The sequence below is a fragment of the Parasteatoda tepidariorum genome, chromosome 5 (genome assembly GCF_982258835.1).
Source record: "Parasteatoda tepidariorum strain Cologne lab strain chromosome 5, Ptep-v5.0, whole genome shotgun sequence".
Classification (NCBI taxonomy): Eukaryota; Metazoa; Arthropoda; class Arachnida; order Araneae; family Theridiidae; genus Parasteatoda; species Parasteatoda tepidariorum.
In genome coordinates, this window is record NC_141759.1 from 68206077 (window position 1) to 68223555 (window position 17479).

A 17479-nucleotide genomic window follows, 5' to 3' on the forward strand; every position below is an offset into this window, starting at 1 on the left:
TTAAACAAGAGGACATTTTTAAAAAAAAAACTTTTGTAAAATTGTCATTGCACATTCCATGTCTAATCTCACACAGAAATAGAAGAGAAATTCCTTTAATGAAATGACTGAATTTAATACATGCACGGTATAAATGAATGAATGGAAAAGGGAGGGGCAAGCTCGAATAAAATCAATTACCTGTGTCTGCAGTTGGTGGAAAGTTGATTCAATATCTTGTACTTTTTTCTCCCATACACTAGCAGCTAAAACCAAAGGGGATCTCAGATTTGCCTGGGGAGATGCGTCACTTAAAGACAGAGGTCTTTGAGTACTGGCTTGCGGGCTTAGCGTCCCATTAGTACAAGTCATACTGACAGCTCGACTCGAGAACAATTTAACAGTAGCTGTCGCAGACACTTCTTCAGCAGCATAACCATCAGATTGGAATGAACAAGAATGGGATATACAGCCACTCATTTCTACAGTACAAGGTGATGATGGTGATTCAGTCTCATCCAATGGTGATGACACCTTATTCTGAGCAAGATGGTTGATATTCTTAGGTATCAAAGGGCATCTCTTAGCGGAACAAGAATTGTCGCTTTCGGTTTTACCAATATGTTTACACGCATGTTGCTGAGCACTCGTTCTCATGTTTCTTAGATGGGCTGCGTGAGTTTTGTGATGCACGATACAAGATTTGGAACAGCATCCTTGAGCTGTTTCTGAACAAGTTACATTTTTTGCTGCAGCTGAATCAGCGAGACTTTCACTACTTGTGTCGATACTTCTTCGTTTGCTAATAGGCAAGCAAGATGGACTAACAAGATTAGAGTGAACACGTTGCTGACGAGAGAGAACGAATGAATCACTGTTAGTTCTCATGAGGGGATTCATAGGATTATCGGGGGGAAGTGGTGGAAATACAGAAGAAGGTGAGTTTTCGACAGAACTCAGAGGATACTCTACAAAAGTATTTTTGAGAGGCATCTTGAAAAGGTTGGGAGTATGATTTGCATGAATAAGATGGGCATCCCCAGAACTTGAAATAGTAGCTAAAGGAGCAGAATGTCGAAAAGCTTTAGCCTGATGCATGCCTAGTTTAGAATTGAATGTAGGGGAATCGTCATATGGAGATTCTTTCTCAAAATAATTACCTATTGCTTTATTAGAACTCTTTTTTAAGCACTCTAAGACATCTTTCTTACATAGATATGAGTTGACTTCATGTCCAAATCCATTCACAGTGGCATGATCATTTTCAGTAGAAGAGACATGCCTCTCACTGTCTGTAGTTGCAACATTAGGACTAACCATACTTTGTAAACCAGAATCAGCATCAGAAATGTCAGACGCTGAAGGTGGTAAGTCTCTACGAGATTTCTGACGACCATACGTGTCTGGGATAGATGAAGTGACAGATGACGTCTGAGAAGAAGGGGAATATAAACCAGAATTTTCTTGATACATCTGAGTGGAATACCTCAAAGCTAAATTCAGTGATTCGGTACTCGGAGTAGATAACTGCTTTTCAAATTTTGATTCTGATGTAACAGAGCCATCTCTTGGAGAATCTCTGTTTGATGGATCATGTTCGGACAAGTTTTGAAAGACATTAGTTTTTGCTTTTGATACCACCACTGAGACACTCCTCTGCAGATCCTTAGCCTATACAATAAAAGGCTTATCTCATTTATCTTATAAAAATTTTATTAAAGAAAAAAAGGGAGTATTGACTATAACAGAGGTTGACAATAACAGAGAATCAATAAAACAGCATTCACAAATATATGCTTTATTATAAGCAAGAATTTAAAATGATAAAAGATATGTAATTATGGATGAAGAAAAAGTAGATGAAGAAATATATAGCTAATGAAGTCTTTTAGACAGAACCAAAATCCATAGTAGTTTTATAGTTAAAAATCTATTCTTAAGTTTCCTTTCAGACATTCATTAATTTTGCAATATATATAAAGAAGTGAATATTTGTATTTAAAATTGGGTTTAGTAACATAGAATATTGTTTAATTTTTTTAAAGAAAAATGTAAGCTTCTTAATGAATCATAGGTAATTTTTAGTTAGCCGGGCACCAGGAAATTCAGCTAATTTCTTTTTTTTCCCTTTTTCCTATTTTAGTCAAGTTTTTGTCCAATTTGCCCGGTGCTTAAAAAAATAAATAAATAAGTAGAATAAAAAAGAGTAAATAAATAATAACACTTTAAATGTTACATATAGATAAAGTTAATTGAAAGTTATGATAAAAGAATTGTTCGGAAACACAGTTAAGGTCACAAAAAAATTGTTCCAAGGGGTTTCTCAGTGTGATTATCTATATTGATGACATTAAATGTAGAAAAAGGGAGGACTCAAACACAAATACATGATTAAATAATATTGAAATTATAAGGATATATAATGGCAGCTAAAGATTTATTAAATACAATTGGTTTAAAATCAATTATTATATGATCAAGAGATAGCTTGTATAATAAAAATTTACCTCACCTTTTCATGTAAGTGTCTGATGTCTTCAGCTTGCATTTTGCGCAATTCTCTCTCATGCTGCAAATCCTGCTGTTGTCTGGAAAATAATCAATCTTATTATTTAAACTTTAAGTAAAAATACAAAGAGGACAATGTGGGAGATGAAAAATAATAAAAATTAAGTGACAAAGTACATCTAGTTTGAAAAGAATATAAACTATAATTGAATTATTCAACTTGTGTAGAAATTAAGACATGCGAAAATTAAATAAAAAAATAATTCATTTAAACACATTGACCATAGTTTTGATTTTTAAAACAATTAAATTTCGAAATGTATTAAATTATAAAATATCTATAGATCTGAAAGTTATTTTTAACAACAAACAAAAGTCAATAATACTTTCATACAGTTCTGAAAAGTAGTTAGTGGACACCTTTTATTATTGTATATATTTTTTTAAGAGCGAAAAGTTTTCAAATATGTTATACCAAGATTTGTAGAATGTAGATAGCATAAATTTTTGTTGTTTTCAAACAAAAATTTCAAAAAAGAAAATTAATGAAATTATTCAATTTTTAAAGAAAACTTCTTTGATTGTTTTGGAAGTCATGACTTGATAGTATCTGGCACTTTCTGCAAAGAGATCACAATTTTAAAGTTCCCTAAATCTGTTGTTAAATTCATTAAGAGAATGTTAGCGAGATAATCATTATTCAAAAGTTTTTAATCCCTTCCCTGTCGGAGCCACATCTCATACGATCGATGTCATATACCATGCGACTAAAAGAAGAAAAGTTGCATAATTGAAATGAATTTTTTCGTTATTAACACGCCTCTTTAAATCCCACAATATTTTTGAATATTGTTGAGAGATGGCACAGTTAATCCCACTTTCATCACAATTTTTGCAGCGAGATTTCCTGCCTTCAATTGAAATCAAAATCCTTTTGTACTTTCTGTAATTTTGCTTTCATTAGTGCTAAAATTATTCATTGGTATCAAAATTATTTTACTTCACCAGTACTAAAATAAATTTTTTTAAATTAATTATTTCATTAGTATTAAAATTATTTTCCAAAATATTTTATACCTAAATTTAATAATTTTTAATTTATTACAGATAATTTAATTTAAGCACATTAATGCAATAGAATTAATAAATATGTTATCATAGTGTATTTTAAGAAAAAATTTGATTGCATTGCTGGAAGAACTGGAGACTAGTGGATAGGAGATCACATATTTCACTACTAATAGGCAAAAAACTGTTAGCTGACAAAAATATTTCAAATTTATGATAGAATATATATTAATTTTCCGCAGAAATTTTTTTTTCTTTCGGGTCGTAAATTTGAGAAAAAAAAAGTATGACAGAAAATAATGAATTAAATATATTTTAGTAGTAATGAGAAATGTCCTACATATCTAACTTTTAAAAGTACTTCACAAAATATATAAACATAATAAAATAAAAATAGAATTAATACAAACCTTAAAACAAAATCTGTCAGCCTACAAAGATGGCCATGCAAGTGCTGAATGTGATCTTCTAAACGTCTAAATCTAACTTCTTGTAACATTTTAAACACACGAGGGTTATGATGCCTCACAAAATACCCTCTCCACACAGATTGAATTTTCGTTGCAGCCTTGATCAAGTCCTCCTCATTTTTGCCATATACATCAAACAGCGTTTTGGGCTTCTCAATACGAGGAGAATAACAACTTACACCCGTATTAGTAATATTAGATGAATTTAAAGCGTGTTCCGTGTTGCTTTCTAGCAAAAAACTACGTTTCGTGGGACTGACTGTAGTCGTTGAGTATTTTTGATGCAAAAGAGGAGAATTGCTACCAGATTGTGTGTCACTGCTTAAAGATCTAAAGTGCCTCTGAGGAGTTCGATTAGCTTGAGAGAGTTCTTCAGAAGTGTCACTTTCACTGCTATTCTTAGCAGCAGCGGTCAGTCTCGCTGTCAAAATACAACTTCTGGATGGTGATATTCTACTCTTAGATGTTGAATGTGGAAGCCTAGACCTGCATCCAGGAGGAGTTGCAGAAGATGGTGACGGCGCTCTTTTACTCACTTTTCGAATGAGGGTACCTAAAAATGTAACAAAGCATATAAGGCATAAGAATATGTATTGAACATATAAGTATAAATGTCTGGACAACCAATACAATTTTAAGTTTTCTGTACTTTATCTCTAATTTAAACACAGTGCAAAATGTCAGACAATTATTGTGAAATTGTAATGTAGAACCACAAAAAAGTTCACAAGGATCACCTTTAGCATAAAAGTTCAGTACAAAAAAGGTTCAAAGATGGTTATCTTTGTTACTATAAAATGTCAGATGAACATAATACAATAAGAAAAATCTGTACCATCTTACTTTATGATAATAACTACAATTTTTAACATTATTGTTCATAGTTTTTAAATAAAGCATTCATGATTATTCAAAAATTTAGTTTCTAGTTTTTTAAAATTCTTGAATTCTCTCCCCCCCCCATAATCACAATTTCTGTTTGATATTTGAAAAAATATTAAAACGATGCACTGCACAAGTTAGGGAATTAAAAAAAATAAATAATATTTGTACACATTCAAACTCCAGTAAGAATATTCGTAATTTATTTTCATCAATATAAAAACAAAATCATAGTTATTCCTACATGCTATCTAGTTGTGTTATGCAATCTCATGATATTTCCACAAATTATTATACCTACAAATCAAATTTTTAATATATAAATAATATTTAAACAAAAGGCTGTTTATCATTACTACATGCAATATTAAAAGAAAATTCAAAACGTCTAACTTTAGTCCAAAAAATATATCAAAATCTTTATCTAAGTAATCATTGCATTTAATTTTTTTTATAAATATTACAATAAATACATTTATAAAAAGTAGCATTAAAAGGTTTTTTTCCAGCTTAAAATTTCTGCACCAACAGAAATGTCCTCATGACAGATATGCATTGGATGATTGATAGGAGAAAGGATAAAAAAAAAAATTAAAATTTTTTTTTTTGTAAAAAAAATTCTTTACAGGAACAAAAAGAACACGAAATTTAAATTGCTTCAGATTTTAACTTTATTTTCTAGGTGTTAAGTAAACATTTTAAAATCCTTTGAGTTTTTAGGGCTTAATTAAGATTCTCTCTGAGGCGTATGAACCCTCGATTCAACAGGTATTTGGGGGTACTTTTGAAAATAAAATTAGTATATACACCTTTAGGGGTATGTGTAGGCCTGGCTTCATTAGAACTTGATGGACGGACTCTACGGTCTTCATAGTGTTGGTAAGGAGACTTAGTTGCCTCTTGAGCCTTAGACTTAGGAGATGCATCTAGCTCAACTTGTTCAATGGTAATAGGGCTTTTCACAGAATTGTGCAATATTTCAGATTTCGACACAGATCGAGGATACCTTCCAGACTGAAAGGACGGATGACAACTTTGAGCCATATCTGGGGGACTAGAGTGGAACAAAACTTCTGGAGCTTTGAAAAATAAAGAGAAATATAATATTAAATAATATATACATAACTTATATAATAGTGTGTTTATTAGCTTTAAAATGAGGAAATTCGAAGTCAATATATGTTTACAATTATGCATTGGTGCAATTTAAATATGCTTCGCTCAATTTACAATTTTTTCTTATTTAAAATTGAATCAATATTTTAAAGTTATTAATGATAAATTTAAACAGAAATACAATAGGTTTCAGGATAACATGTACCGTATTTTTCGGCGAAAGCGCCGCTTCGTCGCAAGCGCCGCACCTCGATAAAAATGAAATTAAAAAAAAAAAAAGTTATAGTAAGCGCCGCTCCGGCGCAAGCGCCGCAAAGGCGCTACGCCTCGCATATCCGCATCCTTATAGAAAAGACCTTTAAATTAGCGTATAGAATATCTATATAATGAAAAAGAAAATTTTTTTTTATACATTTCATAAAATAGAGTTTTAATTTCTAAATTATAATAATAAAAAAATTTTTTTAGCAAGGAAAAAAAAAGCAACAAAACAATATAAAAGTGTTCTTACCCGTTGGCACCGCGCCAAAATATAAAGTACAACAAATAAGTCTGAAAATAATGTAAGTGCAACAAAATATTTTTAAATACATCAAATAACGTAATTCTTAATTATTTTGGGGGGGGGGGGAGAGAATAGCCTTAAATGCCTTTAACAAAGAGTTCACCGGAAAAAAGTTTTTTCTTTCAGCAAAAAAAGAATATAAAATAAAGTTGTTCTTACCAATTGGCACCGCGCCAAAAAATAAAGTTACGTACAATAAATAATTCTGAAAATAATGTTAAGTTACAACAAAATATTTTTTAAATACATCAAATAATGTAATTTCTAAATTATTTGGGGGGGGGGACAACATCCTAAAATGCGTTAACGTTGTTGTATGTTCACGCAAGAAAAGTTTTCTCCTTCAGCAAAAAAACGATATAAAATAAAGTTGTTCTTACTAGTTGGCATCGCGCCAAAAAAAACAGAAGAGCAAATAATTAACAGCAAAAAAATATTTATATGCTCAGCAGTGCTGATAAAAAACGGAAGAAAGAGCTCAAATTTTAGAAAAGTAAATTGTTCTTGTATTATAAAAAATAATTAAACCATATTTAGCGGGAGAATTATCGCTGCGATTGATAATAAAAATCTGCAAAACAAAGTAATAAGAAAAACAAAATAAAAAATTTTAAGCTAAGAATTTATTAAAATAGAGATTTAAAAGTAAAAAGATTTAACAATTCATTTCAGTTAACAATTTAATGAAAAAAATGTAAAGCAATGTAGAAATTAAGTATTTAAAATCCATCAAAGTCACTCTCATCACTATCAGAGATGAAAAGGTCCAATATTTCATCATTTGCCGTGCATTCATCTACACTAGAGGAGTCCTCATCGGAGTTATCGCTGTCGGAGTCATCCCCAAGCTCAATGATCCCGGCCTTTGAAAATGCCCGCGTGATTGTTCTTGCGGGTACGGCAGCCCAAGAGTCTACTACCCACTTTGTTACCATTTCGTAACTAGCTCGCTTTATCTTACCGCTAGCAGTAAATGCATGAAACTCTTCTTCCTCACACATCCATTTCTCCCATCTTTTACGCACTTCATTTTTGAACACCCGGTTTACTGTGATATCAAGGGGTTGCAATTTTTTTGTCAACCCCCCTGGGATGATGGCTATATCAGTCGACATTTTCTCACATTTTTTTTTTATTGTTTCCACCCTATGAGCTGTCAGGGAGTCCATGATGAGAAGAGATTTGGGTGTAAAAAAGGAGCCCTTTCTTCGTCTATAAACAACATCCAACCACTCTAACATCACATTCTCGTTCATCCATCCCTTCTCGTTAGCGTAAACAGCTATTTCCTTAGGGAAATTGCCCTTAGGGATGGTTTTTCTCTTAAAGATAACTAGGGGTTTCAATTTCTCCCCGCTGGCTGAGCAGGCCAACACACAGGTGAAGCTCGATTTCTCGTGCCCTGTTGTTGCAATCGAAACAGTTTTCTCACCTGTTTTACTGACAGTCCGTAAAGGGGGACAATCAAACGTAAGAGGTACTTCATCCATATTTATTACTTGATTATGAGTGAGGTTAGACCCCCTCACAATATTTTGTACGAAGTCCACAAAGTTGTTTCTTTTTAACTCCCAGTCAACGGGCAAAGATTGCCCCACTGTTGTCCTGGCTCTTATGGACAAATTCCGGCGCTTCATGAAGCGAAAACACCATGAAGGGCAAGCAGTAAATGTGGAGATACCCATATTTTGAGCAATTAATTTTGCCCGCAGTCTCATCCTAACGGTTGAAACCGCATGCCCTTTTTCTCTTTCACCCAGCACCCATTCCTCCAGTTTCTGTTCCAGTTCTGGATACTTGGTAATTCCACTCCTCCTTGCTCTTTTATTTCTAGGCATTTTTTCGATAATTGGCTTTTCTTTTCTCCATCGACGAATGCAGCGTTCGTCTATCTCAAACTCTCGACCCGCTGCTCGATTGCCGATTTCTTCAGCTCGTTTAATAACAGACAGTTTTAAGCTGGCAGTGTAGCTCCTATTCTTTTTTGAAGCCATTACGTTGATGAAGAAAGTAAACGTTAACAGGGATAATATGAGGAAAAATAATAACGAAACAACTAATAATAATGAAACAACTAATAATAACGAAACAACTAATAATAACTAATAGCAGGAATAAGAAATAACTAAGCGTGTATCAAAAAAAAATTCTCAAGAAGGAATGAGCTGAGCGGAAACGAGTTTCACTTTCACAATCTTCGGGGGTGGAATTTTAGTGGGTAGAATGCCCTCTTGTCCAATGGAAATTACACAATAAGACTCAGCTTGAAAAGAGAGGAGTAAAAACTTTAAAAGAGGGATGTACCCCACCCCCTCCGCTTGTCATTTCTACTGGAGCTGCTTAGGAGGAATCAATCAGTGTATTTTTAAAGGAGTTGGGGAAAGGAAAAGGGGATACTACCTTATGTTTTCGCTCCAATTACAATTGCCAAGGCGCGAAGCGGATTTCTAGTTTACGATCTTTCTTAAAGCTGGGGGTGGATACAAGTTAGCAGGGATGAGAATAGTAAAAAAGAAAAAAAAAGAGGAAATCCAAGAATGAATATACAGTGGGACTTCTATTTAACGAACTTCCATTTTGCGATTTTTTTCGAGGAACTAAGAACATTTTGAAAATATCTTCATATAATAACTTTAGCGAAGTGAATTTTTTATTTAACGAACTTTTCTTTAAAATCCATCCCTATTTCCCAAAATATTTCAGAACATTTCAAACTTGTTAGCGCATTTTATGAGGGAAATGACCTTGAATTGATTTTCGAAGTCACTTAACATTTGAAGAAAGCTGTAAATTCCCTTTTTGCTTTCATTTCGGACAAAATTAACGGATTTTATCAGTAGCAGTTAAACTTAAGAACGAATGTGGTAATGTACCATGTTTAAAATTACTTTTATAATAAATGCAGCTATAATTTTATACATAAATTTATCTTTTTTTTAGATGAAAATGAATGTAGCGTGATAGTGTAACACTGGATAATGTTTTGCTCTATTCTTGCTTTCCATGCAGATTTCTTTTATGGTTAAGATTTATAAAATAAATAGTAGTACTAGTTTACGAGATAAAGGTGTATCAATTGCTATTTTAATTATGTCTAGGGCTTAAGAATTTAAAACTTGTTTTGTGTTTAAGTATTTCAAAAGGTGATTTACCGAATTTTCCATATAACGAACTTATTATCGGGATTTAGAGACTTCGTTAAATAGAGGTCCGACTGTGTCCGATATATATATATATATATATATATATATATATATATATATATATATATATATATATATATATATATATATATATATATATATAATATCCAAAAATTTGACCAAAGAAGTGCGACTTTTAAGCTATGTGAATATAAATTCTGATGATTAATTTTAAACTTAACGAATATGAATCCTGATATGTGGATTTTAAATCTTGTGAATATGAAACTCTATATTGGAGTTCAAAAGTACGAAAATACAATAAATCATGATGTCATTTTCAGATCGCGTAAATAAGAATTACCTACTATGCATAATTTTTATCAGTTAAATACGAAAATCGATCTTTGGTAATAAAATCACGATTTTTGAAAATGCATAAATACATATCACGATATTGGATTTTTAAATCTCGTAAATAAGAATAGCAATGTACGATATTTAAATCGCGTGAATAAGAATCGCGACTTTTAAATCAGGTAAATACGAAAATCGATGGTTGATATTAAAATCGCGTGAATAAGATCCAGATATTAGCAGATTCTGGGCTTGAGATTTCTAAAAGGCTTGTTTGTATTGTTTTCGTTTAGCCGTAATAAAAATGTTCAAAATTAATTGAATTTTTTATTTATTATTATTATTTCGCTATTTTTTTTTATTTATTATTATTATTTCGTTTGTTTTTCGTCAATAAACAGGAAACAGCGGCTTCTGAATTACGAAAGTAGAAGCTATCTGGCAGGCGGAGGCAATAATACAGACAATCTTATTTTCTGTGCTTAAAAGTGTAGAAAATTACTAAAATAAGTAATAATGGCGAAGGGTTTGCAGCGACGTTGTTTGAATTTTTTGTTTATCTTTGAAAATCGGAAATAATTATTTTATTTTAACGACGGAATTTTCAGAAAATGCGGAATATTTATGAAATAAAATAAAAAACCAAAATTTTTAGAGAGAGTTTTTGATAAAAAAAAAAAAGCAGAAATTCGATAGACAAAAGCGGAAATCCGCTAAAAAGCAGAAAAATCTCATCCTTGAAGATGCATACCTTCTATTTACTTAATTTTTTTTTTTGCGATGTTTTTTTTTTTAATTATTTCATTTATTTATTTTCTTGCCGGTCGCTGCTAAGAATTGGCGATTGTTTTGCAGCAGATAGCGATACGGATGAATATTTCGTCGACTTCGTAATCAATTTTTTCAATAAAGTCTTTCTCTCAGAAAATTATTTAATCTTAAAAAATTTTTCTTCATAAATTTTTTTGCTATAAAAAATTTTTTCGTCGGAAGCGCCGCTGCATCGGAAGCGCCGCATGTAGGAAAAAAACACCTTTTTTTTCGAAAGCGCCGCGGCGCTTCCGCCGAAAAATACGGTACCTAAAAGCATATAAATAACACTAAAATATAATTTTAATTCTTTATAAGCTTCAAATAATTTCAGTTTCATTCAGTCTTATGCATTTTTAATTTAAACAAAAAATAAATATCTTTCATAAAAAAAAATGCAAAAATAAAAAAACTTTTGTTATAAAATTATTTTTATTATGAAAAATAACTTTCTTTCATACTTTTCTATAAAAATTAATTTTCCTACTTGGCATTTTATATTTTGAATATCCTTTCATTTGTATTAACTTCTTAGTCCTATACATCCGACCACTAACAAATTATTCAAATATTCTCTCAATTTTTTGTGATAAAAAGTTTGGAATACAACTTCAGGTAGGCTAAGTACAATACACTAATGTTTTTTGAATATATTATACAAAATATATTAGTTTTTTAAATAAATATAAGAAAACAATGTTTTAATATGAGTTTGGTAACAAACAGAAAAATTTGTAACAACACATCTCTTTTCCACATTGATAGGTATGTAAAAGTATCCTTTAAAATAATATTAAATATATAATCGTCAGTCAAATATTAGTATATGATACTTAATAGTTAGGAGCTGCCATTTTTGATAAATAACATACAACGAAATTGTGAAGACCATATGTTTTAATTTCAAAATTAAATACACAAGGGAAATCACATTTTACATAAGGAGTGAATACAAATTTCAAAAAAAAAAAAAAAACAAAATAATATGAGTGACAAATTTATGGTATACTTTTTTGTATTACTTTGTAATGTGTTTCTTTGAAAAACAAATTTACACAGATTACAAATGATCACGATTTAGGACCACCTAAAACTAAGGATAAGAATTTATAAGTCATGCCACTCTTCCTTTATTCAAAGGGGTTTCAAGGTATTTTATGAAGTGGTAATATCTAAAGAAATAATGGTTTAAATAATTTCTTTCATACCTTTTTTAAATCAAAAGACTTAACTTTGTCGCTGTATTGGGATGAATGGTTTATTGAGGACGTGTTAACTGACATTAAAATAACATTGTTTCCATGGAAAAGCAAATTGGACTTTATGCATCAGTTTTGTGATGCTCAATTTTTCAAACTCAGAAAATATATTTACGATCTGCCATAAGAATTTCAGCAATTGGAAAAGTTGGCTTAATTCTAGTTTTTAGCAATATTTATTCATATTAAAGAGGTTCAAATGTGCGAGTATTTTTTCCTTTATAAAAATTACTAGACCAATTACTTAAAATATAAAATAACATGAATTAATTAATAAAATAGAAAGTTACCATGATATTGCTCTGTAAAATAAAAAGATAAAATTATATATTGTTAAATAAGCTGTGTTACTAATTTTATTCAAGTGTTAAAAAAATATCAAGATGTTATTTACCTGATTCATACATTATCTTGGAGGGAATAATATTTATATTCTCTGAAATTTCGGTTTCTGGACCTTTAATGGAGGTTTCTGTTTTAAAATGGTAAGATTGAGTCATAGAATTTTTATTTTGAAGTTTGGCAATATTAGATGCTTCACTGTGAATGATTTGGGACTGAGACATTTCATTTAAAAATTGTTCTTTATGTTGCCTTTGTTTATGCAAAATTCTTAACAGTTTCTCATCCTCATCTTCAGCTGACTAAAAGAAAAAAAATTAACTTTTAATGTATAAAAGTTGTTCATACACAATTATATAATAGCATCTTAAGAAAACATAAGCTTGTAGCTATAAAATAAAACCTCATGTACTACTGATAAAAGGTTTTTATACTAAGCATTTTATTGAAAACATAATTATTAAAAAAGCAATAAAAATACACATTTAAGATATTGGTTACACTATATGCAAAAAGAAAAATAAATTCAAATGGTTTTACAAGTAGCATAACATTAAGAGCAAACGTGATAAGAAATTATAAGTATATCATTTGATAAACAGATTAAAGAATGAAATTTAAGCTTTTCATCAGACTAGATATTATCAATCGATTTTCAAAACCTCAATATATTGAACTAGTAAGGCAAGAGGAAAATGTAAGCTTCCTTTTAAAAAAATGTAAAAGTTAATAAAAATGTCAGATTTTAAATATTTCCCACTATTAGTGAAACGAGAAACTGCTATAGAGACTAACATTAACAAAATCAAATCATATTATAGAATCAAAAGGTTTTTCATAATAAATTTTGCAAAATGGAATAATCCACAATTATTATCATTATCACTGGTTTTAAAACTTAATTTTTGTTAGTCATATATACTACAAATGAAAAGACCAGGCTTTTTTTTCTTCGAATGATTATACCTTACTTTCCATAGTTCGCGTTTCTTTCTTTCTTTTTTTTACAAATATATCACACAAATAAAAAGGAATTAAACTTCTTTGATAAATTGAAGTGTCAGAGTCAAAGTGGAATTAAACAGGGAAGGGAGAGTAATTTCAAATTTTAACTTTAGATGATGAAATAATTAAATGCCCTTCTTATTTAATGAGATAAGACAGAAGGATATTCCGTCCCTGAATCACTTTGCTATTTCATCAGCAATAAGAAAGACAAAAAAACCTGAATAACTTTTGGCTTAATGATTAGTTTCTCATGTATGAGGACTCGGATTGGTTGCAATCTGGAAAATATGGTCCAAATAGTTTGGTCAAGAGAGTTGTCGGAAGTTTGGTCCTCGTAATGTTAATTTCACTTTTATAACTTTATGCTAAAATACAAGGCTTGAAAAAAAAAACAGTTGAACAGTTTTTGAAAGATTTAATTTTAAAAAGTCTGAAATTAAAAATTATAACAATTTTCCTTACATGGGTAGGGACTTACATTCCTTGGGTTAGGAATTACAATCCGTTGAAAAAAAGGTATGTTTATTCAGAGAAAATATGTTTTGTCAGTGATTTTAAAGTTAATTGTATCAACTAATTAGCATATTTGAGGTGAAAATTGAGTTCCAGTAAGTGAAAATCAGAACATTACATTAAAAGTAGGGTGCAATAAATAAATAAAATAATTGCAATGGTTAACAATAAATTTTAAATAATGAAGTGTTCCTTAAATGGTACCTTACCTGATCAGCAGTAATTGGACAAACTTGTGATAAGTATTCAATAAGTTCCGCATGCTCTCCCGGTTTAAAATGCCTTCCTTTCCCTTGGCTGTAGATCCATTCTGCTTTTAAACTGTATAATAGAATTATAATTCAATTAAAAGAATAATTATATAAATCATGGGCTAGTACAATTATAAATACACAAAGAGTAGGTTTTTCACGAATCATTTTTATAAATAAATTATAGACTTTGGATACCTTATTAATGAAACTAAATACAGAGACTAAATTTTTCGGCTCATTTTATAGAAATTTTGGATGATATAATAAGTAAAAACTTAATTTTTCCTCCTATCAGCAAATAGACAACTAGAAAATTTTATAAATTTGATAAGGAAATTTATTTTTGTAAAAATTATTTCTCATGATTTTAAAACATATCAAAATTTTAATCTAATCGGAAAATTTAATTTAAAAAAATTTTAATTAAAATATTTAATAATTTTACTGCAGGCTTATCGAAATTGGTTTTAAAAAATAATTATTGCCCTAATGTTTAAAGATGCTAAAATTATTTGCAAGAACTTTTCAAATTATTTATTCTAATAGCCCTAATGACAAGAAAAATAAATAAAAGTGAACCTGGATAAGTTTTAATAAAATATATAATTGGCTACATAAATTTTCCCAATATAACAGTCTACACACATTCAATGTGTAGTGACATATAATACTCATTGAAATGAATACGATCAACAATACAATTAAGTGCTGATATTCCAAATAATTCAAAAAGTTAAATATAGTCAAAACCAAATAATAAAAAAAGTTAAAATTACATTTCCCTGAGAATTTCCAAAGTGACCCACTACTGCAAACATGCTAAAACAAGGAGAAATACATAAATAAAGTCAATATCTTGATATAAGTTTCCTTCTTAGTTGTTCATATAAAAATATGAAAACAGATCTTATAATGTAAGGTTGCTATATTGTGAGTATGCAAAACAAAAGCAGACATAACCCAGAGCTCATTCTAGGCAGGGTAAACAGGGCGCAGCACCCTACTGCCCTTTTAGTCAAAAGAATCCACCCTGTTGCCCCTGAAGTAAATTAGTGTCCTGATGTATTAAGACTCCATACCCTTTTTGCTCTTTCTTTCCTCAACTCTTTATTTTTTCCCCAAACTCTACAGTGGATTTCTCAAACTTTTATTTTTAACTCTTTTTATTTAGTTTGTCATTGCTGTCAATACAAAGATTTATATGAGAAAGGAAAAATAGCCAACAAACCCCCTTGTTGCACTTGTCTTTGAAAGTTTGCAGTTACTTTCACTATCATTAAATCATAATTATTATTAATCATTTTAATTATTTAATCATAACTATCTATACACACTTAAAAACATACATTTATTATTTTATTAATATATGCATGCATTTTAAATAAATTACCAAGCTAATTAGCTCGATACATGTTAATTTATTAATGAAAATTAGTAATTAATATTTGCTACTTTTAGTAAAGTAAAAAAAAATTTTCTTTTACTAATAGACAATGTTTTTTAATAAAACGTGTAAAGTTCCTGGAAAGAAATTATTGCCTTTTTAGAATAATAATGCCCTTTTTTTAAACTTTTGCACCCTGCCCTTTTTTTTTGTTGCCTAGAATGAGCTCTGCATAACCTATCACATTTCTACAAAATGATGATATAACCTTAATATTAAATTACATAACAAAATTAAAATACATAAATAAAGTCAAAATCTTGATATTAGTTCTCCATATGAAACTGATCTTACAATGTAAAGTTGCTGCTATACTGTGAGTATGCAGCAAAACTATTACAGACATGACCTACTGTATTTCTATAAAGTAGTGATAAAAACTTAATATTGAAAATACATATTAATGATTTGCAGAATTATTATTTTTTTTCATTCCACTTGAATATACATTAATATGCTCTCTTCTTTTTTTTGGTAAAGATGTTTAATATAGATACAATATTTGAGCTAAGATTGATTTACTAGATTAAAGAAGCAAAAACAATAACTAAAGATAAAAAAAGGTTTCAAACATACTTAAGGTACAGCAAAAAAAAAAAAAAAAAAATTAAAAAGAAACTAGAGTCAAGAATTTAATAAAAAAGAATATGAATACTAAACTTAAAATTTCCAAGTGTGTTTGATAATTGACAAATTTATTGCTATCTTTAAAAAGAAATATACAAAGATGATAATTGCATTGCCTTTGTAAGATAATGAATGCATACTGCATGTAAAACTAATTTTTAAGGATTATTTAATTTCTTATTTTAATTTATTGTCTATGACAAAAAAAGATATTTCACTGCTTCCTTGATAATAGAAATCAGTTGCATTTTTTCTTCTTTTAAAAGTATAAGTGTTCCTTTAAGATTTTTTCTTTCTTTCTGGAAATGAAATAAAAGCTAACATACATAATTTTGGCATTAACAGTTGACATTAACAGTTACACTAGGATGTTCTAATGAATGTTAAATTGGCATTTATAGAATAGCAAATGAGACTTTATAAATGAGACATTAAAACGGAAGGATTGGCACAATTGTGGGCAGGGGCACATAAGAGTAAAGACTGCATTACCTTTCTTTTTGAGAAGCAACATGTCCATCTAGCAATCGCAAACCTAAGCACCAATTTATCACAAAAGGTCTGTAATCAAAAGATCTGTTAATAATGTTAAGGAATAATTTCTTATATAATTGGTTTCTACAGTTTCAGTTTCAAAAATTTAAGTTTATATGTACGGTTACTGTCAGGAATCCCACCCTTTAATTTAATTATAAAATTAACCAATAGATGGCGATAGCATGCCCAGTTTTGAAATAAAAATGATTTAATGTATATGTAAAACAGTTGTCCAGAAAAAGAAAATAAATTAGTTGTTGTGTTTTGTTCTAATGCTCGGCTCTTCACTTTTCGAATGCCGTCCAATTGAAAATTGGATTTACATTTAGCGAATTCCTGACAAAAACTGGCGCCCGAACAGGGACGCATTTGATAGCGAAGAGAATTTGAAAGAATTAAATCATAATAGTTAGAAATGGATCGTTTAAAAACGAAAAGAACACCATTGCGATCAGCTTTCACAAAGACATTTAATAGCCTGACGGAGGAAGTAGAAAAAGAAACCGTTGACCTTCAAAGTATTCTTATTTTATCGGAACAACTAGAAGAAAAATTTAACAGATTGAAAGCTGACGATATGGAAATTTTAGAGTTTCT

At 29.9% G+C, this 17479-nt stretch overlaps 1 protein-coding gene across 3 annotated transcripts in view; it reads right to left on the reverse strand.

Annotated features, from left to right (window-relative positions):
• The window catches only part of Cep97 (centrosomal protein 97kDa), a 40464-nt gene that overhangs the window by 5987 nt on the left and 16998 nt on the right, over positions 1-17479 (reverse strand). For all 3 annotated transcript variants that reach the window (XM_087164156.1, XM_087164155.1, XM_087164157.1), the window contains 7 exons: positions 16838-16921; positions 14230-14341; positions 12552-12801; positions 5717-5986; positions 3966-4578; positions 2492-2567; positions 181-1650 (listed from right to left, as the gene is read on the reverse strand). In XM_087164156.1, the coding sequence (XP_087020282.1) occupies positions 181-1650; positions 2492-2567; positions 3966-4578; positions 5717-5986; positions 12552-12801; positions 14230-14341; positions 16838-16921 (2875 nt within the window). The remainder of the gene's footprint in view (positions 1-180; positions 1651-2491; positions 2568-3965; positions 4579-5716; positions 5987-12551; positions 12802-14229; positions 14342-16837; positions 16922-17479) is intronic.